The 26,483-nt window shown below is 49.0% G+C and overlaps 1 protein-coding gene across 1 annotated transcript; it reads left to right on the top strand.

The window, feature by feature from the left end:
* Nucleotides 1-1,113: 1,113 nt before the first annotated feature.
* Nucleotides 1,114-25,557, top strand: PUSL1 (pseudouridine synthase like 1). The gene is made up of 8 exons (XM_054395035.1): nucleotides 1,114-1,172; nucleotides 2,345-2,402; nucleotides 8,277-8,464; nucleotides 13,567-13,716; nucleotides 16,449-16,622; nucleotides 21,440-21,494; nucleotides 24,900-25,062; nucleotides 25,445-25,557. Exons 1-8 carry the CDS (start codon nucleotides 1,114-1,116, stop codon nucleotides 25,474-25,476), a joined length of 879 nt encoding a protein of 292 aa, XP_054251010.1. The 3' UTR covers nucleotides 25,477-25,557.
* The last annotated feature ends 926 nt before the right edge of the window (nucleotides 25,558-26,483 follow it).

Genomic DNA, 26,483 nt, shown 5'->3' with positions numbered 1-26,483 from the left:
AGTTGATTTTTTGATGTGCTTTTCTGGCTTCAGGAGGCAAAGGTGCTAGGGCTAGAGGAGGGAGTCAATTTCCTTTAGAAATTGACAAGCAAACACTGCAAGTCCAGCTCCAGCGGTTTCTAATGGCAAATGGAAAGGCAAACAAAGCCACTTGCCAAAAGAAGGCTCCTGCAGTAAAACTTAGACTCCCAGAATAATTTTGATTGGAAAAGACCTTGAAGATCATCAAGTGCAACCACTCTCTAGCCCTACCAAATTCGGTGCTAAACCACGGCCCTCAGCATCACATCTCTGCCTCTTTTAAACATCTCCAGGGATGGGGATTCAATCACCCCTCCGGGGAGCTTGTTCCGGAGTTTGAGAACCCTTTCAGTGAAGAAGTTTCTTCTAATATCCAACCTGAACCTCCCCTGGTACAACTTGAGGCCCTTTCTTCTCATCCTATCACTTGGTATTAGGGAGAAGAGACCAACACCCACCTCGCTCCAACCTCCTTTCATGGAGTTGCGGAGAGCTGAAGGTGAAAAAGCACAGGTTCGAGAGGGGGGGTTCCATCACCTGGATCACCTTCAGTCACTCGGTTTTCTCCGGACAAAGGGGAAAAACCCTAACCGGGATGAGGTGCCACAGGGACGCGAGAGCCGTTAGGACAAACAGGGCAGCCTGTGCCCGGGCCTGCAGGCAGCAGCCCAGACGCCCTGCACAGGGCTGCCCTTCGCCTCCCCCGCAGCCCTGAGGCCCTGCCGGGGAACGGAGCCAGGCCCCGGCGAGCCCGGAACTGCGGCCCGACACGGTCGTCCCAGCACGCCTCGAGGAGCCGAGTCAGGCCCCAGCTCGGCCACCGCGTTCCGGCCTGAGCCAGGCCCCAGCCCTTGGCAGGGCCCACCCAGCGCGGCGGCGGCAGCGGCGGAAGCAGGCGGGGCCGCCCGCGCCGGCCGGGGGAAGCGGGCGGGCGGCGCGGCGGAGGCCGGTCCTGCGCCGTGCAAAGGGGCGGAAAGGCCGCTCGGTGAGCCCCGAGGCTCCACCGCTTCACCCCCACCCCCGACCGCGGTTCCCGCAGCGCTGAGCGGAGCCGGATCTAGAGCCTCAGCCGTAGGGCTTTAGGCAGCAAAGATGGTTTCTGCCCCGAGCCGGTACCTAGTGTTCTTTCAGTACTTTGGCACTAAATATAGGTAGGTGTCTTAGCTGCAGCCGCAGCTGGAGAGCACGGCAGGGGCTGCTGCAGCCCTGGGGAAGGGGGGAGTTCTCCATGGGAGGGGATGGGAGAGAGAGAAAGAGGTGTCTGGGGAAAGGATGGGGAGGCAGAGTGTTTGGTGAGTGGTAAATCGCTTGCTGAGTAGCTGACGAGGAGCTGGACTTTGGTTTCTGCTGTTGCCTCGAAGTGTTAGGCAGGGGATGGTTTGGGCAGGAAATGCATTAAATGGGCAAAGGAAAAGCATCACAGGGCAGAAAAAGCAGCTAACTTGTGACCTCAGGCTGAGGGGAGAGGGCACGTTTCCTGCTGTGGTTTGTGGGGCACCCAGTGGTGAGGCCGTTTCTCAGTGTTTCAGATTCCTGTGCTGCTCAAGACATGCAGGTGATCTGTGGGCAGAGAGTCCTGCAGGAGGATAGTTGAGGTTGGGTTTCCCCAGACTTTAAACATCCCACATGTGTAGCTGTGCTTATTTACATTAAGAAAAGACAAGCAACAAGTGTGTGGGAGAACTTGGGCAGCTCCAGTGCATGGAATGGTGCCTATCTTCCCAAGGATTTTACAGAATAATACCATCACATGCCAAAACCCACAGTTCTTTTGCAGAGCATGGTCTGCATCACTGTGGGTAGTGACCTAAATTACTGGGAGCAGTTACAGGTGGGTTGGGTTTAGCCTCAGGATATCTCTACTCTTCAACAGCTTTTGTGAATGGCTGTGACTTCCATAGTGGAGAAGCTCGTCACAAACCATCTACACATCTTTTAGTCTCTTTATGACATCCACATGGCTTGCAAGTCAGGGACCTGGAACTGGCAGTCAGCTCCTGACCCTGGAATAGTTTTATCTGCAAACTCTTCTAGTTCAGTACATCTCCTTTATCTTCCCATCAGCCTCCACTTGCAGGGCTAGTCCAGAGAGTAACATTTTAAGGATGATTTCCAGCCTCCTTTCAAACAACTGCTGCCTCTCTTTTCCTGTCCATTCATCAAAGTGTTTGGTCCCTGCTAGTTCTGTGAAAATAGCCATGCTAGTCAGCAGCAAACAGTTTGATGAGTGTCCCTCATTAATTTCTGGATGTGGTGGGGGACTCTGTGTCAAGCCCTTGGCCCTTGACATGTATCAGTAACTTGTATTTGTTCTCCTCTGCAGTGGAGTTATGGAGACTTCCAGTGATCAGGCAACAGTTGGAGTTCAGAATTATTTGGAGGTAGGTCCTTGCTAATGATATTGTCATTGAAATGCAACTTGCAGGGTCATATTGTTGAGCTACAGATATTATCAAGGATAAATATTCTTTTTAGATTGCACTCAGGCACTGTAATATTCAAAGCAGTCAAAAGTGCTTTATGCAGGTGAGAGAAATAGGTCAGGGTAAAGTCAAAGACATTAGGATGCTGATAAAGATGAGGCTTAAACAATAAAAATGAGGCTTAAATCTGAGGCATCAGAGTCCAAAACTATGTTTCTCAGTGCCTGAGAATGCCCCAGAACCTTCTGGTGGACCTGAGCCTAATTCTCTGCTTCAGGCCCACCTGAAGGTGCTCAAACATGTGAATTTCATTAGCAGTTGTGGCTTTGTCTCCACTCATTCTCAACTGCTTCAGTTCTGAGCAGGTTTAGCTGCTTTTAGCTCATATCTAAGTCCTTTATAGATTTAAAAATTAGATGCTGCATCCTCCTGGAAGAGGATGCCTCTGATAGACATTTTCAGAACAAAGCACAGCAGGATGTCCATTGTTCCAAAGTGTGTGTGTGGGGAAATGTCCATTTCCATTCTTCTGGAGTTCTACTAACATGCAAAGGGAAAAGGGTATGATCCTGCCATCATTGTTGTTCCTGCACTGCTCCCAGGATTTTCCCAGGATGTAGGAATGGATTTCAGGACCCTGGTACTGTTTGGGCTTGGGGTGAGTGTGCAGCAGGAGTGCAAAAGACTCCCTGTTACACCAGTGAGTAGGAAATGGATCACTGGCCTAGAGTCAATACTCAGCACCTGAGTGTCTGTGTAACCCAGCTGTAATTTAATTACAATCTGCTGTAGAGCTGCATTTATTTGAGGAGTGCTGGTGAATCCCATCATCCTGTGCAGGGCAGGAAGTAGAAGGAAGCTGTGTTACTTTTCTCTCCTGTTCTTCAAAGCATCAAGATGAGGTTTATGCTTCTTTAGAAGGTAAGAGCTTGTTGAAGGGGTTGAAACTGATTGCTTCAGGTCATGTCCATGGGTTAATAACCAATCTTTTTGCTACTTGGTTCTCATTTTTGGTCAGACTATCTAACCTGAGATCACAAAGTGCAGCAGTTTAGGGTCATAGAATGGCTTGGGTTGGAAGTGACCTCTGAAGGTCACCTAGTCCAACCCCCTTGTAATGAGCAGGGACTTCCCAAGTTGCTCAGAGCCTTGTGGAGCCTGACCTCATGCTTTTTTTGTGCTTGTGCTCTGCCTGTGTGAGCTCCAATCCTGGTGTTGTGAAGGAGCAGAGTTGCTGAAGAGCTGGTCTGGGAGCAGACTTGCTGTCCCACCCAGCTGCTCCGTGGCCATGGCCAAGCCATTTCTACTCTGTGCCTTGGTTACTGGGTGAGGGTGAGAGTTCCTGCAGAAGGAAAGTGTGATGAATTATGGTTTGAGTAAGAGCTCAAGGGTGTATTTGTATGGCTTCTTGCCTGAGATCCTTGTGGAGAAAGTGTATAAATATTGTGCAGACCTTGAAAGAAGAGCCCCAAAGGACTTTGTGTCTCATTTATCTCATCCTCTGAACCATCCAGCGGCTCAGCCCCAGGCGCCGGACTTTGGGTGAGCCCAGCAGTTGTTTTGCATTATCCAAGTGACTCTGTTTTAACAGGAGAATGAGTAGGATGGGTGGTTGAAGAGGGGGGAAAAAACCCACCCAAAAACCCCCAGAAAAAGATAAACTTATTTGGTGTTGTCTTTTCCCAGTATCAGCACTTTGCAGGCCAGTTCTGGAATATGTGCTTTGCTTTCATGTGGTAGTATTGATGCTGGGCACTGCTGAGCAGGACTGTGTCTATTAGAACCACATGGGAAGTCTTAGAGCAACTTTAATAGAAAACTTCTGGGCCCTGTAGGAATTTATCTTCCTTCCTCCATTGCTCTGCAGCCTTGAACTTCACAGCTTTCCAAAGCCGGGAAGGGCAAAATTAACTCTGTAATGAGATCCTCATTGTGTTGTAAATATGTTCAGACATTTGTTTGGAGTTATAGGCAAGGAAATAACCTGTTAGGTGTAGACCTTGGGTTTCAACAACTGTGTCATCAAAAGTGTAATGGACTGGTTTGGAAGTCTGTGCTGCAGCCCTCAATGTAAGATTGCTGCACTGAGGCTGAGCAGAAGGCTTCTCTGTAACCCTTTGTCACTGTAAAGCCATTGTAAGAGCACAGAAGCCTTTATAGCCCTCAGAGCCCTGGGACTGTCTGGAGGAAATGGAGACTTGTTTCAGTTTGGGGACAGATGCAGATATTAGAAGGAGTTTCTAATGTATCTCTGAGGGGGGTAAGCTTTGCAGACAACACTTTGTTTCTTTCTTGGAAGACACTGGTTTTGCCTTGAAGCACTTGGAAGCCCAGCTTGCTAGTGATGAGTCCAAAACAAAATTCCAGACCTTGCTTCCCAGATGGGGATGTTTGAGGCCAGTAACTTGGCTCTCTCCAGTTCCTCTTGGAAACTCTGAAGATGCAGGACTTTGTGCTCCAGTCTCAGTTCTTGCAAATGTACCTCTGGAAAGGAAGATCTCCAGTGCAGCACCTTGTCCTAAAGTGAATGGCTGCTGCTTGTGCTAACAGGCATCACATGCAAGGCCTGCTAAGATACCCAGAATGAAATTCCCTCTCATGTTTGGTTTGAGCCATCTCCTGAGTGTGCTGTTTCCCATTGTGCTGGTGAATGTTGCCCAAAACTACTCTTCCCCACACAAAGCTCTGTTTTGGCCAGCAGCCTTATGCTAAGGCCAGATGATATTCCTTAGGGAAGGAAAAGGGGGAGTAGGAGAGGAGAGAAAAACTTCTTCCCATGCAAGGCAGCTTTGGTACAACCTCCTGCCTCACCTCTCTTCCCCTCCCACCAAAAAACCACACAAACAAAGAAAAAAAAAAAAAAGGAAGAAAGACAAATGGGCCAAAAGATTTGTCATGGGATGATAGAGTGGTCTGGGTTGGAAGGGACCTCCAAAAGTCATCCAGTCCAATCCCCTTGCAATCAGCAGGGACACCCTCAACTAGATCAGGTTGCCCAGAGCCTTGTAGAGCCTGAGCTTGAATATCTCCAGGGATGAAGCCTCAACTACCTCCCTGGGCAACCCATTCCACTACCCTCATGGTATCCTCATCTTCAACCCCTGTTTGGATAATAATTTCAGTGGCATAGGAGATTGCTTTGGAAACCCTTTCTCCTGGCAGAAGCCACTTCCTCAGCTTTTTCTTTCCTGGCTTTCACTTCATCTTTTATCTATTCCACTTAAAATGAGTTAGGTTTTTAATCAGCTTCACTTGATATAGCACCCAGTGAGGCTGTGATGACTTGCAACCAGAGGCTTGCAAGTTGTTATTTATTAGGACACAGCAACTTGCAAATCATGCAGCATCCCTGGCCACCCACTGCAATCCTTTGTGTTCTGTGCAACTAACCCAGTTGTGCATGCTGAAACCAGTAAGCCATCCAGCTGCTGTGGAAGAGAAATAGGCACTTTGGTTTTCTTCCCCCAAACATTCCTAATGCACAGTTTCTCCTGAATGCACCCATCCACAACTGATTTTGCAACTTCTTTTGTGCTCTGTAGAGGTAGATGGCTGAGTAGCTTGAAGGGGTTTTTTTTGTTGTTGTTGTTAATTTATTTAGATTTCAGGGAGAGAAATGAATGAACTTTTGCTCCCCCTCATAGGTGGCATACATTAAATGAGCCTGTTCTTCATCTTGCCTCTCAAGCATTTGTAGAGAGCAATAATAGCAATCTGGAATGTGGATCCATATCATTCTGGCACACAACAGTGGAAATTTCAGTGTGATTCAAAATGTGGAAGTGCTTAGTGAATGAAACCTGTTAGCAGAGCAGGCCTACTAAATGCAAGTAAAGCTTTCCCCTGCCTTGCTGGTATGCAGGCTGTTAAGAGATATAAACACCCTGGGATGCCTGTTGCTGCTCCAGGAACAGGGTTGTCTGGAAAGGCTCTGACTTGGGAAGTAAAGGCTAAATGAAATCAGATGAGATCTGGCTCAATCAAAGGTTCCTCCAGCAGGTGCCAAGCCAAGAACTCAGTGTTTGTAACACCTGCTAAAGAGAAGGAGGTTGGTGAGCTCAAAGAAGGGAGCAGAGACCTGTCAACTCTGAGCACAAGGCAGGACATCCCAGCTCCTTCATTCCTATATCTTCTCTGTTGCTTTATAGCTGGGTGCCCATGGGTTAAGTGCTTAAATTCTGCCTCAGTTTCCCCTGCAGGAATCTGTGGTTGATAGCCAACAGGGCAGGGATCTGGAGTCCCAGCAGTAAAGCTTTTTGAGCTCCTCAGATGAAAGGCCTGCTGCTTTTAAGGGCTTGATTTTTCTGAAAGGGCAAGAAAAACTGGTTGCTATCCAAGCAATTACTAAATGTAAATAGTCTGTCTCCTTTGAAATGCAGTGTGGGTGATACCAACAGATTAAACTACACAGGAACCAGAGGAGGAAACCATCAGCTGCCTATAGGCTCACAGGACATCTGAGTGGTACAGATATGGGACATTTACATAGGTGAAGAAGTCATTTCTGAATTGCCTGCAAAGTAGTTCAGCAGCTTGAAGATGATTAATTAGGATGGGATATAACTGAAATATTAACATTGAAGCTGGAGGGAGCAGAGTGTTATCAGCTGCATGACTCTTAGACTGGAGGAAGAATCCACAAAGTTTTCCCCTTTCACCAACTGAGATTTGGGGTTGATGGTGGTCACATTCCTCCTTGGATGCCCAGCACATCAGTCATGCCTCCAGAGAGGTGTACCTGGGACAAAATTGTGCTGGAGAAGGGCAGCTGTGAAAATCCCATTTGTTGAACCTGTCAGTCAGCCCTGCACCTTCTGGATTTGTGGACTGATCTGAGCAGGGGGAGCAACCAGCTTTGCTTTGGAGCCAGCAATCCCCTCTTCCTTTCCAGTCTGCTCTCCAAAAGGGCTCAATTCCTGGCAGGAATGCTGGCAGGAGAGAAGATCTAAGCAATGTTCTTATTATCAATGCTGGCAGGAGAGAAGATCTAAGCAGTGTTCTTATTATCCAGCTTTGTTCAGATGCAGTGATTGAAATGGGATCCAGAGGAGCGCTGCATCCAAACTTCTCCAAGCCCATAAGGAGAAAGGAGGATGTTTTCCATGTTCTCTCGTGGTCTCTCTCTCCCTCTACTTGCACTTAACTATGTTCCTTCTGTCTGCTTTTTGCCTGATGAGAAAGGAGGGGGAGAAGGAGGGTGGAGGAAGGGAGGAGCCTGCAAGACCCAAACATATCTTTGCCGTTAAACGCAGCTCTTGCTTTGAGACAAATTGCTGAGGCGCGAGCCAAGGTCTGCTGCAAAAACTGATTTCGTTTCTGTCTGCTTCTCTCTGCTTCAGGGTGATAAATAAAGATTTTCATTGTTAATTGTAACCACATGTGAACTCCAAAGAGGAGGATTAGGAAGAGGAAAAGGCTAGGGTCATTCTTGTTCTGTTTCCCAGGCCTTCACCTACAGCTTAGTCGTCTTTTTTCCCTTACCTCCCAGTGCATTTTAAGGCTATGTTCCTGAAAGCCTAGAATCTTTCTGCTCAGATAGTATTTTGTATGTGTAAGGAAGTTCACATGGCACTTTGGAGGTTCTGTTTGAGGTGTTTCAGGACAAAAGATCCTGAAGCTTGAAGATTCCAGGACAAAAGGTACTGAGAAGCCACTGGTTCTGGGAGAAGTCCCCCAAACAGGCTCCTCTCCATCCCTTTCTTTGCAGCCTGAAGTAAAACTCCCACTTGTTTCTCTGGGTGAGCCACAAGGAGACATGACTATCAAGGAGGAGGATGCTTTCTCCTCAGAATGAGGCCACTCTTCCTGAATCCATCTTGTGTTGGCTTTCAGAAGGCAGCAGAGAAGCTAAAACCAGCAGTTCCCATCAAATTCCACATCTCCAGCCGAACAGATGCCGGCGTCCATGCGCTCTGCAACGCTGCTCACCTCGACATCCAGAGGGCACCTGGGAAACCTGCTTTTAGTGAGAAACAGCTCATCCATGGCCTTAACCACCACCTGAAACCTGAGCCCATCAGGTGAGTCGGTGACTAGGCAAAATCTTTGCTTTTGCCCTTATTGAAGAAAGGAGGAAATGCAGCAATGATCTGATACCTGTCAGACAAAAAACTCTTCCCATCTGCGAGACGCCCCTGCTGTCTCCTTTTGGGGACGCCCCTGCTGTCTCCTTTTGGGGATGCAGCCTCTTCACCCACAAGAGTTTTCCTCCTATTGGCAAACCACTCCCTTGCACATGTGTATTTCTGCTGCTGCCAGACCCTTGGCACATTAAAGTTCAATCTTGCTCCACCACCACTGTTGTTAGGGGATCATCTATGCTGGAACCCCCTAAAACAAGAAGTGGTAAAAGGTTGGGGTCACCATGTAAGTGCTGAATCCCCTGGGGTGACTCTGGTTCCACACATAAGCCAGAACATTAATATATTAATATTCTGTGCTGCACTATTCCCCAAACTCCCTATTTTTCTCTGTTTATTGAATTAGCACTTAGCAAAAACTTAGCTGCATTGTTGCCTCTCACTTGAATCTATGCAAAAAGATGAAGCAGTTGGAGCCTGTAGCTCTCCTGGCCCCAGGATTGGGGTTTGCAGTGTTTCTGCAGCTGGATGTCAGTGATGCTTTGCATTTAAATGCAGTGGGACTCTTGGTCAGTGAGTGGAGCAGAAGCTGCAGCAGCTGTCTGGGCCAGCTGTGCTCTTTCACCTCCGAACAAACACCGGGGGAGCCAGCAGAGGATGGAGGGGAAGAGGAAGTAAAATCGTTGGAATCTGAGCTCAGGAAGGAGGGCAGGAAGGCACTGTGAGACCTTAGTGCTAGAGTCACATAGTCCCTGTGAGTGGCTGTTTGTTATCTTGTTTTAACCAACCTTTTCCCAGGATGTTTACGCTTCCTCTGACAGCCCAAGGTCAGGCTGCTTTTCCCCTTTGATCCTAACAATCTTCTGACTGTCCACATTAGCTTAGCTGTTGCTGTCCCCCCACAGGACTCTCTTGAGATATCTTGGAGTGAGTGAGCTCAGCCTAAGGGCAGCATGAGGTAGCTGTTGCACTGCTTGTGCTGGGTATGGAGTGTGGCTGTCATTAGCAATGCCTGGCTGTCACTCCCCAGGGATCCATAAGGGAAATTTCTCACCCCACACACACCTGATTTTGCAAAAATGTGCTTTAGCAGTTTGCAGCCATGATGGAGCAGAGGTTTCACAGTTGGTGAAGAAAAGCAGAGGCTGATTCACTGCTCTTGCTACCCAGCCCACTGACAGCCATCCATTAACAAGTCAGGTCATGCATCCCAAACCTGAGACTGAATATTAGCCTGATAGCACAGAATTGACAGTTTTGCATTTCAGTCCAGTTCCTCCAGGGGCCTTTTGGATTCCTCTGCAGTGAGAGGCCAGGACACAAAGCACATCCCTCTCTCAAGCTGGCTAAGTTGCATGCCTAACATCTGGGAGTTACTGTCCCTTGACAGCCTTCACCTTCTTTGTCATGTGTGAGGAGTCTAATGCAGCTGCTGAGGGCTGGGGCTGGAGATGATTTCTTTTCAGTCTGCTGTGTCTGAAATAAAAAATCTGAAATACAATTTGACTTCTGCAAGGGTTTGGTTGTTATTGTTGCTCAGCCTGGAAACTGGGTCAGAATCTCTGCACTCTAGAAGTCAAACCCTTTCTGGATGTTCTAGCAGTAACAGGGAACATGAGGCAGGTCATAGTTTCCTTCTTGAAAAGATTAAAGCAGTTGTTTGGGAATCCAAAGTAGCTGATTTTTACAGCCAGAGGCTACCATTGCGGTAATCAATCTGTTCTATGTGTCACCAGCCACTGAATCTCAGCCTTCCTCCCCTGAGTTTAGCTTGTAACTTGTCTTGCTTTAATGGGGGAAGTTGTCCTAGAGAGCTAAAACTGCTGCTGTCACCCTGCCCCTTTCAGCACTGGGAGTCATACAGATAATTACAGCTGGCTTTGTGATGCCTGGTTGCTGGGGCCAACAGGATTGCTGCTGAAGAAAGCCTTCAGTTAGAGAGCATCTCCAAGAGGAGACAGCAGTGTGGTCTTGCAGATGGGAAGAGTTTTTGTTTCAGGCTGGGGTCTGACAGGTACCAGGAGGTGCTGTCTGCTGACAGAATGCAGCCCAGCCCTGATCAAGTAGAGCTGGAGCTTACCGGGATACAGTCAGCTCTGCTTCTCCTTCCTCCCTTGGGCTGAACCTTTGAAAAATGGTTCAGCTGCTTTCCATTAAGGAGCTTGGTGATGGGCATGAGTCTGAATGTATTCAGCAGCCATCCCCTCCCTCTCTAAATATTACTTTGCCAAGAAGAATTCTCTCTTAATGCTGAAGAGAAAGCTCAGCACTTTCATGTGGTCGCTAGCAGGGGGTGATGGAGAGAGGGATCTTTGTGAGAACACATTATTGTTGATAGGGTTTGGAAGGGGAACAAGATTCCAAGCTGGCTGACTGTATCATCAGCAATAATAACCTCCTTTGTAGTAGGATGAGTCTCTTCTGTCAACTGATCTGTCTTTTAGATTGGCAAAGCATATTTGTCCATGAAGATCAGAGTGTGTTTCATAGCTGGGGTAGCTTTAGGAGGACTTTTCTGTCCCTGAAGCAAGGAGGATGATACCTTAGACTCACACCTTCTATTTCTGATTGCACACAATAAAAACTGAGTGACAACAGCCAGGATTCCTCCCACCCCCTGCCAACTGACATTTAGTTTCTGATGGCATTGGAGAGTGAAAAATGTTCTTCTGCAGGATGTGTTTCTGTTTGGACATTGGCATTTCTAGTTAGATCTCTTCAGGCTTTGTTTTTTTTTTTTTTTCCCCTTTCACTTCTTCTGATATTCAGGCTCTGTTGAAAAGGCAGAGAATGCTGGGAGCCTTGATTTTTTTTTTTTTTTTTTTCCAGCAGCCTTTCAAAGAATGGGATCTTAACAGGGCTTGAGATGTAGCTGCTGGAATAAATGCTTGAAAGACAATCCTAGCTAGGAAAAGCCTCTGGTAGCAATTGCATCTGCTAGGAGAGGCAGGGAAGGTTCATGTGAGTAAAAATAGACTTCTCTGAAACTCTCCCTCTGTGAGAGGGAGCAAAAAAAATGGTTATTTGATAGAAACCACATAAGCCTTAACAAGAGAAGCTCAAGGTAGATGAAATGCTTCTGCAGGCCTGCAGATGGAGGGGAAATAGATGTAATAATTCTGTTGTTGTGTTTAGAAGAGGCTGGAGGTCCTGTCTTCAAACTCCATTGCAGGCCTGGAGGATGTAGTTCGTATTTCTGCTGGGAGTTTATAGCAGTGGAGCAATCTCCTGGGTTTGTTATTGCAAATCTTTGTGGAGGCCTGTGGCTCAGCTTTAATTTCTCCTTCTGTGGTCTGAGCCTTTGCAGTCGAGGGATGTGAGCCAGAGGCACTTGAGCTGGCAGCAATCCCTAAGTACCAACCTTTTGAAAGTAAATAAATAGGTCAGTCTATTACTGGGTCCCAAATAACATCATATATTTTTTTGGCTGCCCTGGGTCTCTTCTCTTCATTATGTCAAGCTCTAAAGACAAGAAGGCACCCAGCAGGAATAAAGCTACCCTCTGAGGAGAGGTGCCCTGTGAAACTACCAGCACCTGCCTGTGTAAGAGTGATCCCTTGCTGTGTGCTCCCTGCAGGATGGTGAGGGGTCAGGACTTTGGGACAAGGGAAGATCAGATGCAGTAAAAATTGCTGCTGGCACGTCCACATCAACACCAACACTTAGGGGGAGGTGCAGAACCAGAGGAAAGCTCTGAATTCTCCCTTGCCAGAGGGAAGGGAGACAGCTTTGTGCCCTCCCTTCTGGCTACCAAGCTGTCTGTGTGTGATGGTAGAGGTGGCATTGGCTTGGGGAAACCAGTCAATTTCTCCCTGTTGCTTGCAGAAGAAAACAGAGGAGCTCAGCTGCCTAGAAAGCTGCTTCTTGAGTTAACTGCTTGGGATCACTGGGAGACAAGCAGAAAGGAGTATTCCCCAAAGCCATTTCTTGCACCCTTGAAATGTGGGGGTGCCCAGGAGGGCTCCTGCATGCAGCCTTCTGACAGACTCCATCTAGGTGCTGGAGGGTTGCACCTCTATTTTCCTTGCTGCAGCAAAGTCCTGTTTGTCTTGAGGGTTGTGGGGGGAGGTGACCTAGTTTCAAACATCTCCATCTGCTACAGTGAGCTGCAGAGCTGCCTCTGAGGGTGAGCACAGAGGGATCTTGTCCTTCCCACTGGTGTTTGGGACCAGGCTTCTGCAAAAGCAGAAGGACACAGCATCCATAAGGTGTGCTCCTCACCTGGAGATGGAGGGAATCTGCTTGCTGTGGGAAGTAGCTGCCTTTCAGCTGGGGACACAATGCAGCCAGGTACACAATGCAGCCTGCTGGGCTGGGTGAGGACTTTGGTGTTTCTATGGAGCAAAGGACACAGCATTAGTTGGCATGGTCTCAGCTGAGAGACTGATTGGTTTTAGCCTCTTGTGATGGTGTGAGGGTTCCCAGAAGCATAGAATTGTTTCTGTTGGAAGTGGCCTCCAAGATCAGTGGGTCCAGCTGTTGACCCACCACCACCATGGCCAGTAAACCACGTCCCACAGTGCCATGTGCACACATCTCCTGAACCCCTCCAGGGATGGTGACTCTACCACCTCCCTGGGCAGCCTGTTCCAAGCCCTGACCATTCTTTCAGTCAAGAATTTTTTCCTAATCCCCAACCTAAACCTCCCCTGATGCAACTTGAGGCCATTTCCTCTCATTCTATCAGCTGGTACTAGGGAGAAGAGACCAATCCCCACCTCACTCCAACCTCTTTTCAGGGAGTTATAGAGAGCAATGAGGTCTCCCCTCAGCCTCCCCTTCTCCAGACTGGCCCAAAGTCAGTTTCATTGTGTAGCTGATGGCAGAGGTGGTGCCAAGGCTCTTCTGCTGCTTGAGAGATGCCTGCGGCAGGCTGGAGATGCAAATCCTTGGTCACCGGTTGGTCACTGGCTGAGAGAATAATAAATGAATTGTAAGTGCAGTTTCTCAAAGAATCCAAAGCATGTTTTGGTTCCCATCGTTGTGGTGACCAGGCAGGAGCTGCAGAATTGGTGCTTGACCTTTCTCTCCACCTCTGCCAGCATTTTGAACGCCCATCGAGTGGCCGGCGACTTCCACGCGCGCTTCTCGGCGCTCTCCAGGACCTACATCTATCGGCTCCTGCTGGGCTGCCTTCACCACACTGAGATCCCAGTCTTTGAAAGGGATCTCTGCTGGGCTCCTGCTGGGGGGTAAGTGTGTTCCACCTCATCAGCCCTCTGGAAAGGCTTGGGTTTGGGGGGAAGTGAGTAGTTTCTACATGTGAGACCAGATTCCCCATGCATGTTGATGAGACTTCCCAGTTGGAATTGGTGCAGCTGCCCTGAGACTTGCAGCACTTTTGTGGCTGTCTTGTCAGCTGTGCAGGGTTAAGCATGCTTAGTGCTGCTGAAATACTCCACAACTCTGGGTAGAGTCCTTCAACAGCTTTCACAGAACCATAGAATGCTGGGTTTGAAGGGACCCCAAGGATCATCAGCTCCAACCTTTCAAGGTGACAGTGGAGCTGTGCTGATCTGGCCCAGCACCCTGGCAAGCTGAGGCTTAAAGCTGTCCAATGTTGGGGAATCCACCACTTCCCTTGGGAGACGATTCCAATCTCTGACTGTTCTCATGGAGAAACATTTTCTTCTGGAGTCCAATCAGAATCTCCCCAGCAGTAACTTGTCCCCATCAGTCCTTGTCGTCACCCTGTGACTCCTTGTGAAAAGGGAGTCTCTGTTCTCCTGGTGGCCACCCTTTATATCCTGGTCCATGGTAATAAGATGTCCCCTAAGCCTTCTCTTCTCAAGTCTGGACAAACCCAGCTCTCTCAGCCATTCCTCACATCTCAGCTCTTCCAACTTTGTGTGTCCCTTCCCATGGATGAGCATTTCTTCAGATGACCTTGGCAGGTGATAGAGCAAACCCCTGTGGACAGCTGGCTGAAGGAGCAATGCTCTGATGTGATGCAGAGAGGCAGAACTGCATTGCACTGCACATCTCAGGCTTTGAGGTGTGACCACAGAGGCAGGCAAGAATGAAGGCTGAGAATTCTCTTGGTGTTTTTTGGTTTTGTTTTTTTTCCCTTAATCCTATTTGTGATAACACCTGCATGTAAATCTGTGCCCTCATTCCCTGTCTGAGTGCTTGTGTGTTTGAGGAATGAAGAGCCAAGGCCTCTGAGCAACCCTCCCATAACAAAGTGCACCTAGTTCAGTGCTCCCTTTGTGTTCCTGGAGCAGCCAGAGTCATAACAAATCAGTGCTTGTGTATGCAAGGGAAGAAAAACAAATTCAGTGCCATTTAAAAAAACCCAAACCAACCTGACTTAGGCATGATAAACAGTGGGTGAGGAAAACCAAACCGAAGCCAGAAGGTAAATTGTTATTGTCCTTTTAGTTTATATTGTAAACAGACATTGAAGAAAACTTACAAACAGGTTTGCAGCCAGCTGTGGTCCTCTCATCACCACTGTTGGAGAAACAGTTGTGGGGAATGGAAGGCAATGTCACCTCAGCTGCTCTAGCAGAGCAGGGGTGATATTGTACTAACATGAGATAGTTGCCTTTCTTCTCTGTGGGCTGTGGAAAGGAAAATTAAAGAGGAAATTGCCCAATGAGGTGTGATCTGCACAGTGTGCCTTAACCTTGGGCTGTAAGAAATTGCATTTAATTTAGTCCAGACACTGCAGGTAATATTCCCAAAAGGCAGCACTACCACACATAAAGGTGTTAGAACTTCTGAGTGGGAGGTCTCTTACCCAAAGGTGGGGAGATTTAGCTTGGACATCAGGAAGAAGCTCTTTACTATGAAGGTGGTGAGACACTGGCCCAGGTTGCCCAGGGAGGTGGTTGAGGCCCCATCCCTTGAAACACTCAAGGTCAAACTTGATGAGGCCCTGAGCAAGCTGAGATGTCGCCAGGGGGAGATTGGGATTGGACCTTTGGACCACCCTACTGCTAGTTGTGGAGAAGCTCCTGGTGTGTACACTGCTGAGCACATCTGGTGTAGAAAACACATCACATTAAACTTCTGTAGGCATCTGAAGTGCCAGCTGGGTGTCATCAGTGCTTCTCAGTGTGCCCAGCATTCTGTAGGTGCCAGCTGATTTTCTTGGACACAGTGAAACATTTTGAATGATGTTGGAAAAATCTCCTCTTGGTATTTTTAGTTTGTTTTCCTCAGAAACGTTTTGACTTCTGTAAGGATCTGGAAAACTGAGGCCGTAGATCATTATGCTTTGCTCAGGAGAAAATGACCAAACCAGTAGATAAATAAGGATCTGGTCAGCACATAGATCAGCAAATCTCTCTCAGTTCCTTTGCTGGAGACTATTTTGAACAGACCTGGCTTCTCTAAATGAAGAAATCTGAATTTCAGCCTCTTGACATTCTGAGGCTTACCCTTGGCCCTTTCTGCTGCATCCCCACCTTGGCTCTGTGCTGGCTTCATCTCTAACACTTTGCTCACTCATTCCGTTCCTGTTGCTTCCTAATTTTCATCTTCTGGTTGCTCCAAAGCTCAGGTTTGGCAATCCATCACAGTGTTTGGTGCTTTCTTACATGGCAACGTCTTTTTCAGTTTATAAGATCCAGATACTTGCAAAAGGTTTTGGTTCTCCTGCCCTTGGCTCTGGCTAGCAGTTAGAGTTATTTGAACTGTTTTAAGCAGCACAGCAGGAGAAAGGTTTGTGTAAAAGCCAAGCCCTCATCTGGCCTGGGGTTTTGAGTGCCTCCAGACCTCAGGTCACTTGGCATCCTGGTTTGTGGTTTGGGCTGTTACAAGACAAGCCCCAGCCTGCAAAATGTGTTTCCACACAGCTGCGATGCCAGCTCTGGGTGCCAGCTTTAAGCCTCTCATCAGCTCATTGGACTCTGACCCACCTAACATAGGTGTTCCCCCCTCATGCTCCTTTCCCCTTGCTCTGCCTGTTTCATTTCAGCCACCTGGATGTCCCTGCCATGCGGGATGCAGCACAGTTCCTGCTGGGAACCCACGACTTCAGCACCTTCCGCTCCCATCACTCGGAAACGCCTTTCCAGTCTCCCATCAGAACCATCCTCCAGATAGACATCCAGCCCTCTTCTGGTTTCCTGTCCCACCACTATGAGCACAGGTGAGATCCCCAGCTGAGGAGCTGCTCATCAGCTGAAGCTCGCTTTGGCTGAAGAGCTGCTTCCAGCACTGCTTGGAGACCTGACCTCCTGTTTGCTGCCTTCACAGCCCTGTGATGCTGGCAGCAAGGTTCTGCCTAGTGACATCTTGGAAAGGACATTTCTTTCCCTCTCCTTCCCAGTGATTTCAGGGAGAAAGATGAGCAGGAATGAGGGCAAGGAAGCTGATCCAGTTGTTTGTACATTAAAAGGCAGGATGTTACAAAGTGGTGTATGGAATCTGGCACAGAGCAATTCCTGTGAGGACTTTCACTGTTCACACTCATTTTGATTGCTAAAGACCACCTCTGCCAGGGGGTGGAAATTACTCCCCCCACTGCTGTCCTGGCTTCATGTAAAGGCTGCAAATAGGGAAAAAAAACCCACCCACCACCCAGGTCACTGCTGTAGCTGTGCAGATCTGCTCAGCTCACACCAGTAACTCCTACTGTCTTCCCAGGGGGTGCTGCTGAAGGAAAAATCCAATATTCCTCAGCCATTACATAAACAAAAGCTTGTTGAGTGTCAGGTTCTTTCTGTTTTGCAAGTATTGAAATCAAGTGGCTGGCTGGATTCTCTCTCTAGCAGAAACTGCAGGTTTTTTCCCAGAAAGATCATGGGTATTTATCATCTGCACAGGGCTTTTGCTTTCATCCTGGCTTCTTTCACAGATCCCTGGCTGTTGTGTTTCAGCTTGAAAGCAAACCTTGCTGTTGTCTCCAAACCACATTTTTTCCTGCTTTCTGATTAGGTAGAAAACCCTTTTCTTTGTAGTTTTTGCCAACAGCTCTCCATTAGATTTGGATACCTACTGAGCTGTCTGTATCAATACTCCAGGCTTTGGGGGCTCACTGAAGTTTGCACATAGCCTCATGTCTTAGAGTGTAGAAGAAAAACTGAAAGGGAGCTGCAGAAGCAGGGAAAGATTTGTGTGCTCTGAGTAACTTTGGTTCCTCCAAGCTTCCATCTTCTCTGCTTCCTGCTTTTGCTGCTCAGCATTGGTGCCTTTCAGTACACAGCCAGGTAATAAAGAGCCACCCAGCTATGAATGCTGCTGCTCTGCTGGGTAAGCACAAGGACCTGGGCTGTTAGTGCCAGATGTAAGCACTTCCCACCTTGCAGCTGAGAAATGCCATCCCCCATGGGAAAAGGAAGGCTGGAGAGGAAAATGAGTGCTGTCATGTCCTGCTGTTTGTTGTTGGGTTGCTGTTGCTGAATGGAGAGCTTGGCCATCCTCTGTAAGGGGACACAGGTAGCAGTGAAATGCTTTAGCCACAAGATTATCTTTGTCCTTTATGGCTGAGAGTCCTGAGCCAACCTGAAAATAACTGTTAATGCTCTTGGGGAGATCACCTGAAGGTGCATATGGAACAGGTTACCTTCCAAATCCAGGCCTCCTCTTGGCACTTGACTCATCTGTGAGCTTTAACACCAATCTCTTTTTGATTTTAGTGTTAAAAAAGGGAAATTGCCAATTTTTGCATAAGTTGCTGCACAAACCCATCCCACACAAGGCCAAAAACAGCTCACAAGAGAGGAAGCAAACCTCCAAACTGGATCAAAAGCACCAAGCTGGCTGCTGGTGGAATTATTTCTGCTTTCCACACAGCCAAAGTTGTGTTTTATTTCTCTAACTTTGTGGGTATTGATTGATGGAATGAATGTTTAGGCTGAAGGGTGGTGGCTTTGAGAAGCTGAGTTTCACTGCATTAAAAATGGCCTTTAACTCTCTTTTGGATGCTTTTTGTTAGCAGTAACTACCACCATGAGCTTCCTGCTCTAGAGAAGTGGTGAGGTTTGGGTCAGTGACAGGTTAGATGGTGTTGGGGTTTGGTTTTGTTGTCTTTTTTTTTTTTTCTTGGTTTGTTTACTCAGGGTTGTTTTTTTTTCTTTTAATTACAGTGTCCTAGTTCCTTTTAATCTGTAAAACTCTGCCTTGTGGGAACAGTTGCAGCCATGGAGCTGGGTGTTTGTTTGCCCATCCTACAAACAAGACAGCAGACATGCCTGAAGTGCCTGTGCAAGAAACAGAAGCAGGATGAACTCTTCCTGCAATCAAAGGGCTGGGATAGCAGTAAAAAGCTTATAAATAGGAGGGGGGGAGGTTGTAATTATTTATTCTTTTAGCCTAATCTGAGGAGGTTTATTTTCTGTTTGAGGGTGGAATCTGTAGAATGATAAACCATGGTCTCTTAGTCAAATAATGCAGCTTTTCTTCCTCATTCTTTCCTTCCTGTCTGAGCTGAAACCAATCTGCTGAATTGACCACTTGTCTGTTTCAAAGGCTGACTGTTCAAACCATTCTGTCCATCAAACTCAGTTGCTCAGCAACAGTGGAAGTGGACTTAGTGTCCCATCCAGACCGACTGCTTTTGAATGCAGGGATGTGTTCGGAGTCTCAGCCCCATCACATATTCCTAGGGAGTGATTTGCTCTGTCACCTGTTTTCCAGCAGGATATGTATTATTCATTTGAAGGTGCTGGCTGCCAAGGCAGCTGGATTTATTTGGTTGATTGTTTTTTTTTTTTGCTGGTAAGCAAAGTTGTCTGTGAGATTGACAAGAAAAAGTTTCCCTCTTTAAAGAAAAAAATATCTTGTTCTCTTTCAAAGGCTACAAGAGATTTTTTTTTTTTTTTCATAGCTATCTCAACCCATCTATTTTGTCAAGACAGCCAAGACAGGAGGATGCTGGCTGAAGAAAGGGCATGCAGCAGGTCTGGGGAGGTTCTTCTCCCCTTCTGTTCTGGGATACTGTGTCCAGTTTTGACCTCCCCAATTCAAGAGAGACAGGAATCTGCTGGAGAGGGTCCAGCAGAGGCTGTGAGGATGATGAAGGGACTTGAACATCTTTCCTTCAAAGAAAGACTGAGAGCCCTGGGGCTGTTTAGTGTGGAGAAGAGAAGGCTGGGAGGGGATCTGATCAATGGTTATAAACATCTGAGGGGTGGGTGCCAGGATGAAGGTGCCTGGCCCCATTCAGTGGTGCCTGGGAACAGGACAAGGAACAGTGGGTTGAAGCTGGAGCCCAGGAAGTTCTACCTCAACATGAGGAGAAACTTATTTACTGTGAGGATGCTGGAGCCCTGGAGCAGGCTACCCAGAGAGGTTGTGGAGTCTCCTTCTCTGGAGACTTTCCAAACCTGCCTGGATGTGTTCCTGTGTGAGCTGCCCTGGGTGACCCTGCTCAGGCAGGGAGGTTGGACTGGATGGTCTTCAGAGGTCCCTTCCAAACTCTACCATTCTATGATTCTGTGCAGTGTGATGAGAGGGGGGTTAACCCTCTTAGAAGGAATTGTGTCTTGTGCTTTGCTGAAGAGCTGAGCTGAGCCTTGGCCTCCATGTGCTGAGTGTTTGTGCATGTGTGTAGCAGTGCACATGTCTGCAGAGTGAGTGCACTGAGCTGTGGGGGGAGCAGACTGGGGGTGAGGGAGAGAAACTTTGTCACTTCCTGACAGAAAGAGGAATCTGGGGGCAGGAGCTGCCTCTGCATATGCCAACAGGGCTAAAAGCAGTGATTTATCTATAAATCCAGAGAGCAAACAGCTTGTGGCTGCTCCCTGCAGTGCTTATTTCTGTTTCTCTTCCTGCTAGCCCTGCCCTGTTGCCCTGTGTGTGTGTTCATGGATGGTGTTGTCCTTGCTTCACCTCTTTTTGATGGCTCCCAAGAGCTGTCTCCTGTGCCAGGGAAAGGACTGGAGCACCTCTGCTGTGAGGACAGGCTGAGGGAGCTGGGGTTGTGCAGCTTGGAGAAGAGAAGGCTCCAGAGGGACCTTAGAGCTGCCTTCCAGTACCTGAAGGGATCTTGCAGGAAGGCTGCAGAGGGACTTTTCATGAAGGTGTCTAGGGACAGGACACATGTCCCTAGGAGGAATGGTTTGAAGCTGAGGCAGAGCAGGGTCAGACTGGAGCTGAGGAAGAAGCTCTTCAGTATGAGGGTGGTGAGGCTGTGGCTGCCTCCTCCCTGGGGGTGTTGAAAGCCAGGTTGGATGAGGCCTTGAGCAGCTGAGTCTAGTTGAGAGGTGTCCCTGCCTATGGTGGGGAGCCAATTGTCTCTGAGGTCCCTTCCAACCTGAGCCATTCTAGGATTCCTCAGCACTCAGGTGTTCCAAATAACCCCACTCTGCCCATCTGAACCCTCCACACAAACACCTTGCAGCTGAGCTTTTCTCACAGCTGATCCCCATTGCTGCAGCCCTTACTGGGCTCCTTGGGAGCAGGGGGAGCAGAGGGGTTGGAGCTGGCACTGGCAGTGCTGTGGCTGGATTCCTCAGGCCTGTCTGCCCTGACTTGCTTGTCCTGACCTTTCCAGTAGCATGTGGGTGTCACAGCAGGCACTGCTGGGGGTTGAAAGTCATTTTGCAAAGCCTGTGAGGACCTCCTGAGCCAGCTCCAAGTGAAATGGTGGAGTTGCTATGCTGTGGTTGGGTGTTTCATCCCTTCTCCAGGAGACATCAGGCTGCCTTCCTCAGGTCAGTAGTACCTCAGGTGAACTAAGCTGCACCTTGTTGTTATGTTGCCCTTTGCCTTTAGTTTGAATGGTTATGTGTGAGGAAGATCAAGCCCCCTAAAGCTGGGCACCCAGAGAGCAGGAATTGTTTCAGCCCAGCTGAGCAGCCTGCATCTGGTGTCCAAAAGATCCTGATGCTGGTTCAGGTTAATTTGGGGCTGTGCAGCTCCTTATTCATTCTACTCACATCCACCTGTGGTTTGTATTTCTCTTGTGGGGAGCAGAGCCATTGAAATGTGAGTTTTAAATGTTCTTTCTGTTGCTTTCTTTAGGGGCCTGGAGTTCTGGGAGCTGAAGTTCAGGAGCAGATCATTTCTTTACCGACAGGTACTGTCTGGCTCTGCTTTCAGCTCACACTTTGCCTCCAAGAACCAAAGAGTTGCTGTCTCTGGAGCTATTGAGCAGCTTAGCATTGTGGGGGTTGTTCAGTCTGGAGAAGAGAAGGCTCTGAGGAGACCTTCTTGTGGCCTTCCAGGATCTGAAGGGGGCTACAGGAAAGCTGGGGAGGGACTTTTTAGGGTGTCAGGGAGTGATAGGACTGGAGGGGATGGAGCAAAACTAGAAATGGGGAGATTCAGATTGGATGTTAGGAAGAAGCTCTTCCCCATGAGGGTGGTGAGACACTGGCACAGGTTGCCCAGGGAGGTGGTGGAAGCCTCATCCCTGGAGGTTTTTGCAGCCAGGCTGGATGTGGCTGTGAGCAACCTGCTGTAGTGTGAGGTGTCCCTGCCCATGGCAGGGGGGTTGGCACTGGCTGAGCCTTGAGGTCCCTTCCAACCCTGACTATTCTATGATTCTATGTCACTGCCTCAGTTGTGATTTAACAGTGCAGGATTTGGTGCAGGTTGAAGGTTTTAGTGCCCTTAAATATCACAGGAGGTGTCCCTGCCCATGGCTAGGGGGCTTGGAACTGGATGATCCTTGAGGGCCCTTCCAACCCTGCCAATTCTGTGGTTCTATGATTGTTTGCATCCCTGCAGAGCTGGTGCCAGAGCTGTGTGACACACACAGCATCAGAGAGGTGAGGTCCTCTGCTCTGTGTTTGATCTGGTGCAGGCAGAATCTCTGAAGATTGTGTCTAAAATGAATGCCCAAAGTCACAGAGTCGTGTGGGAGGTTGGAAAGTTTTGTTTTCTGCAATCTTTGTCTTTGCAGTCTGAGTGGTAAAACCCAACAGACATATGTTCTTGCTCTGCTGGATGGCACTGGGCCCAACAAAAACTGCCTGGAATTTTACTTTCTGGCTTTGGAGCATGAAAATAATACTCAGGGTTGTGCAGGGGAGAGATGGGAAGACCTGATTCAGCTCTGCAGGCATGACTGCAGGATCTTTCCCTCTGCCATGCTGTCTGCTCTCCACTGTTTGCCTTGAAACAACTCCAGTGGGTGTTGGGTGGTGGTGTTTTTTTTTTTCTGCTGTCCTCAGGGGAGCAGCTCTCTGCACTACTTAATGGATCACCTTGTTAGGAAAGAGTTGGCTGTTCCCTGCCTGCCTGTCCTGGCCATGGTCACCCTCTGGAGACAGAAGAGGCAGGAGCAGGGCTTGTTTTGTGGAGGAGAGGGAGAGAGGGGCTTTTGTGGGAACAGCAAGCAGCTATGTTTTTTATTCTGTTTTGACAAGCCAACTTTGTTTTTATCCTGTGCCAAGCAATGCTCTGCAGGCTTTCTGACAGTGGGTGTCTGGATTTGAGCAAGGGAAGAACAACAAGATGCTGGAGGAGGGCTTGATGTACAGCAGGGCTTGGCTTCATCAGATGCTCCTGTGACAAGGAGAAAATGCTGGGACCCCATGCAGCCTGGTAGAGCAGAAATGTGCAGAGGGATCACTCACCCTCAGCTCAGCCTCTCTGACCCTTGCTGGCAGCAGCTGCTGTCCAGGGAGCTGTCAGGATGTAGGGAACCAGGAGCAGGCTCTTCAGCCTGGACCTGCACTCCTCAACCTGAGCATCTAACCCTCTGCCATAAAGAGAAGACCAAACTAGGTGGACCTCCTGTCTCCCCTCACAGAGCTGCTAGGAAAAGTCCTCACAGCTGGATGGTTTGTAGTAGGGAGAGAGGTTAAACAGCCCCAAAACCTGGGTGCACCAAGCATGGGGCTGCTTCAGATGCTGCCATCAGCCTGCATTTACACTGACTCCCAGGCTGGAGACATCAAAGCTCAAGGCCCAGCATACAATGACCTCTAGTGAGGGATGGGGAAAACAACAGATGTCAAGGATCTGGGCTGCTTCCCTTGTTTCCTGCACAAGCTTTCTTGGTGCCCATGGGAAGTAGCTAATCACCTGTGGATAACTCTCTCTAGGAGTGCTGAGGGCACTTCTGGCACCAGCTGAGGGGCTCTTACTTGTCAGTTGTTCCTCAACAGCTGGTGTTTCAATGATAGGACTGGGGGGAATGGAACAAACCTAGAAATGGGGAGATTCAGATTGGATGTCAGGAAGAAGTTCTTCCCCATGAGGGTGGTGAGACACTGGCAGAGGTTGCCCAGGGAGGTGGTGGAAGCCTCATCCCTGGAGGTGTTTGCAGCCAGGCTGGATGTGGCTGTGAGCAACCTGCTGTAGTGTGAGGTGTCCCTGTCCATGGCAGGGGGGTTGGAACTGGCTGAGCCTTGAGGTCCCTTCCAACCCTGACTATTCCATGATTCATGAGGCTGCCTTGACCTAAGAAGTACCAGGAGGATGAGTGCTCAGTGCCTTCAGCTCATGGCAGGGGTGGAGAGCAGTGAAGCCAGCACACAGGAGGGAGCTAGCATCTGGTGTGCAGGTGGCATTGGCAGGGGTAAGCCTTGTCCCTCCTCTGGCATCTTGTCTGCTAGGGGTAGAGGAGGAAAGGGTTCTTCAGGCAAGAGGATGCTGAAGTGTGAGGGTGTTCAAGCAGGAGGTGAGCTCTGTGGTGTGAAATTTGTGCTGAGCCCCCAGGTCTGGAGGTGCTGAGTGGGATGGGTGGAAGGGAAGCTGTGACAGGCAGAGGTGTTAGAAATGGCAGTTTGCTGCTCAGGGTGGGGGATGTTGCCTTGTGGGCTGTCTTGCTTAGGTGATTATTTTTTTTTTTCTCCTCTTACTTTCTGGGTTTTCTGAGATAGAAACAAGCCCCTACACAGTCCCCCCAGCCTGGAAACAGAGTTGGTTATGTGTTAAGAGGCAGCTCAGCCCTTCCAGCAAGCCTGGGAGCTTCCTGCCACAGGCAGATGTGTGGGTGCTGTGCTGCTGCTGCTGAGACAGAACCCATCCTCTGTGCAGCTTTCTGCCCACATATGATGAGAACAAGTCTTGCTCCAAGGCAGTGCTGTGTAGCTGGAGATCATTGTGCTTCAGGTCCTCATCTCATCAGAATAATGTCTTTAGTTGGAGGGAGGAAGCAGAAAGTGAGCAGGAGAGATTTTGAGTGGAGATTAGGAAGAAATTCTTAGGGTGGGGAGACACTGGAACAGGTTGTGGGTGCCCCAGGGAGGTTGCCCCCTCCATGGAAGTGTTCAAGGCTAGGCTGGATGAGGTCTTGAGCACCCTGGGCTGGTGGGAGGTGTCCCTGCCTGTGGCAGGGGGTTGGAACTGGAGGATCTTGAAGGTCCCTTCCAACCCAACCCATTCCCTACATCTATGAACTCTGTGTTTCTGACTTGCCATCAGTAGTAACTCTGTGTGCAGGACTCCAGACAGGATCCCCCAATCCATTTAACCTTTACAAGGGCAGCTCCTAACCTGTGTTCTCTGCTGCTTTTGCTTTTTTCTCCAGGTCAGAAGGATGGTTGGGACTCTAGTTGCAGTTGGCCAGGGCAGGTTAAGACCTCACCACATCAAGGAGCTGCTGGAGAGGAAGGATGCTCGAGCTCTTCCCCCCAGTGCCATGGCTCCTCCAACTGGCCTCTTCCTGAAGTCAGTGGAATACAGTGAAGCAGGTAGGTGAGAGCAGGGGAGACCTGCTTGGAGGACTCAGATCTAACACTGCAGGGAGCAGCAGCACTCCCCACAGGCTTCTTTTACATGCTGGGACCTACAGCTCCTCAGCTCCCACACCAGAGAATGCTCCAGGCAGTGCTCTCTCTGGGGCTTGAAGGAGACAGAAGGGAGAGGGAGGCATTGAAGAGCAGTGCAAGCAGCTTAGCTGCCACTGAGCACTTGGCCTGGCCTTGCAAAGATGCTTCTTGGTGCTGGCTCCCTCCTGTGCCAGCATGGAGGGAGCCCAGGTGGGAAATGAAGGCCACAGCCTGTGGGTGCTTTCAGGTGATTGCTTCCCCCCCCCTTACATCAATGTTTTCCTTTTTCCTTTCCTCCTCTCAGATCTGAACCCTCCAATTGCCCCAGGAGAATAGCAGCTCTGTGAGATACAACCATGCCTGAAAGGACTCTTGTTGTGGAGGTTGGATGGAGCTTTGCCAAGTGCTCTTTACACAATCCAGGGTCTTGTCTCAATAAAAATCATTGGCTGTGGCTGTAGGCCTCTTCCTATCATTTCTTCCTGCCCTCTGAGACTGCCAAGGGGAAAGGAAGAACAACTCCATGCTGCTTTCAGACAACTGCTTTATTCCTTCTCTTTTTTTTTTTTTTTTTTTTTTTTTCCCTGAAATTCCGGTGCCTGCGTCTCAAACAGGAGGAGGAAGGAGTGGGGCTTGGGCTTTATGGTTTGGTTTTGTTTGGTTTAGGGTTTTTTTTTTTTTCCCTTCTCTCTGGTGTGTGTGAGGGATAGAGGCTTAGACTGGAGGAGAATGGAGCATTTCTTCTGTGCCCCTCTCTAACCCTGCCTTTGTACAGCATAGTGCAAGGGACAGCTGTCACTGTTTGAGGCAGTGACTTACAGGAGCAGCCTTTGAAAGTGCTCCCCATTTCCTCTCCTCATCAGCAGTCACTCTCTCACTGAACTGTAGCAGCTTTCACAGGATGCTGTTCCCTGCTACAAAGTCAGCTCTGTTGCCCTTGGGATGTCCCAGAGCAGAGTTCCTTTGAGGGCACTTAGAGGCTGTTTCAATGGGCACAGCCTGGGCTGGCAGCACAGGAGCCACAGTGTGAGTGGCTCAGCCTGATCAGAGTCACAGAATGGTAGAGGTTGGAAGGGACCTCTGGAGATCCTCCAGGTCCAACCCCCCTGCCAGAGCAGGAGCACCCAGGGCAGGTCACACAGGAGCACATCCAGCTGGGTTTGGAATGTCTCCAGAGACTCCACAACCTCTCTGGGCAGCCTGCTCCAGCACCCTCACAGTGAAAAAGTTTTTCCTTGTGTTCCAGTGGCACCTCCTCTGCTCCAGCTTGCAGCCACTGCCCCTTGTGCTGTCCTTGGCCATCCCTGAGCAGAGCCTGGCTCCAGCCCTGCACATCTTTACCC

This window comes from Indicator indicator, chromosome 32 (genome assembly GCF_027791375.1).
Source record: "Indicator indicator isolate 239-I01 chromosome 32, UM_Iind_1.1, whole genome shotgun sequence".
NCBI classification, from domain to species: Eukaryota; Metazoa; Chordata; class Aves; order Piciformes; family Indicatoridae; genus Indicator; species Indicator indicator.
Note: the sequence above shows the minus strand (reverse complement) of the source record. Positions and strands in the feature narration are given on the sequence as shown.

Coding starts and splice junctions, on each gene's coding strand:
- PUSL1 (XM_054395035.1), top strand. CDS start 1,114: ATGGTTTCTGCCCCGAGCCGGTACCTAGTGTTCTTTCAGTACTTTGGC. Junction 1,173..2,344: donor TACTTTGGCACTAAATATAG/GTAGGTGTCTTA, acceptor TCTCCTCTGCAG/TGGAGTTATGGAGACTTCCA. Junction 16,623..21,439: donor TCCCACCACTATGAGCACAG/GTGAGATCCCCA, acceptor TGCTTTCTTTAG/GGGCCTGGAGTTCTGGGAGC.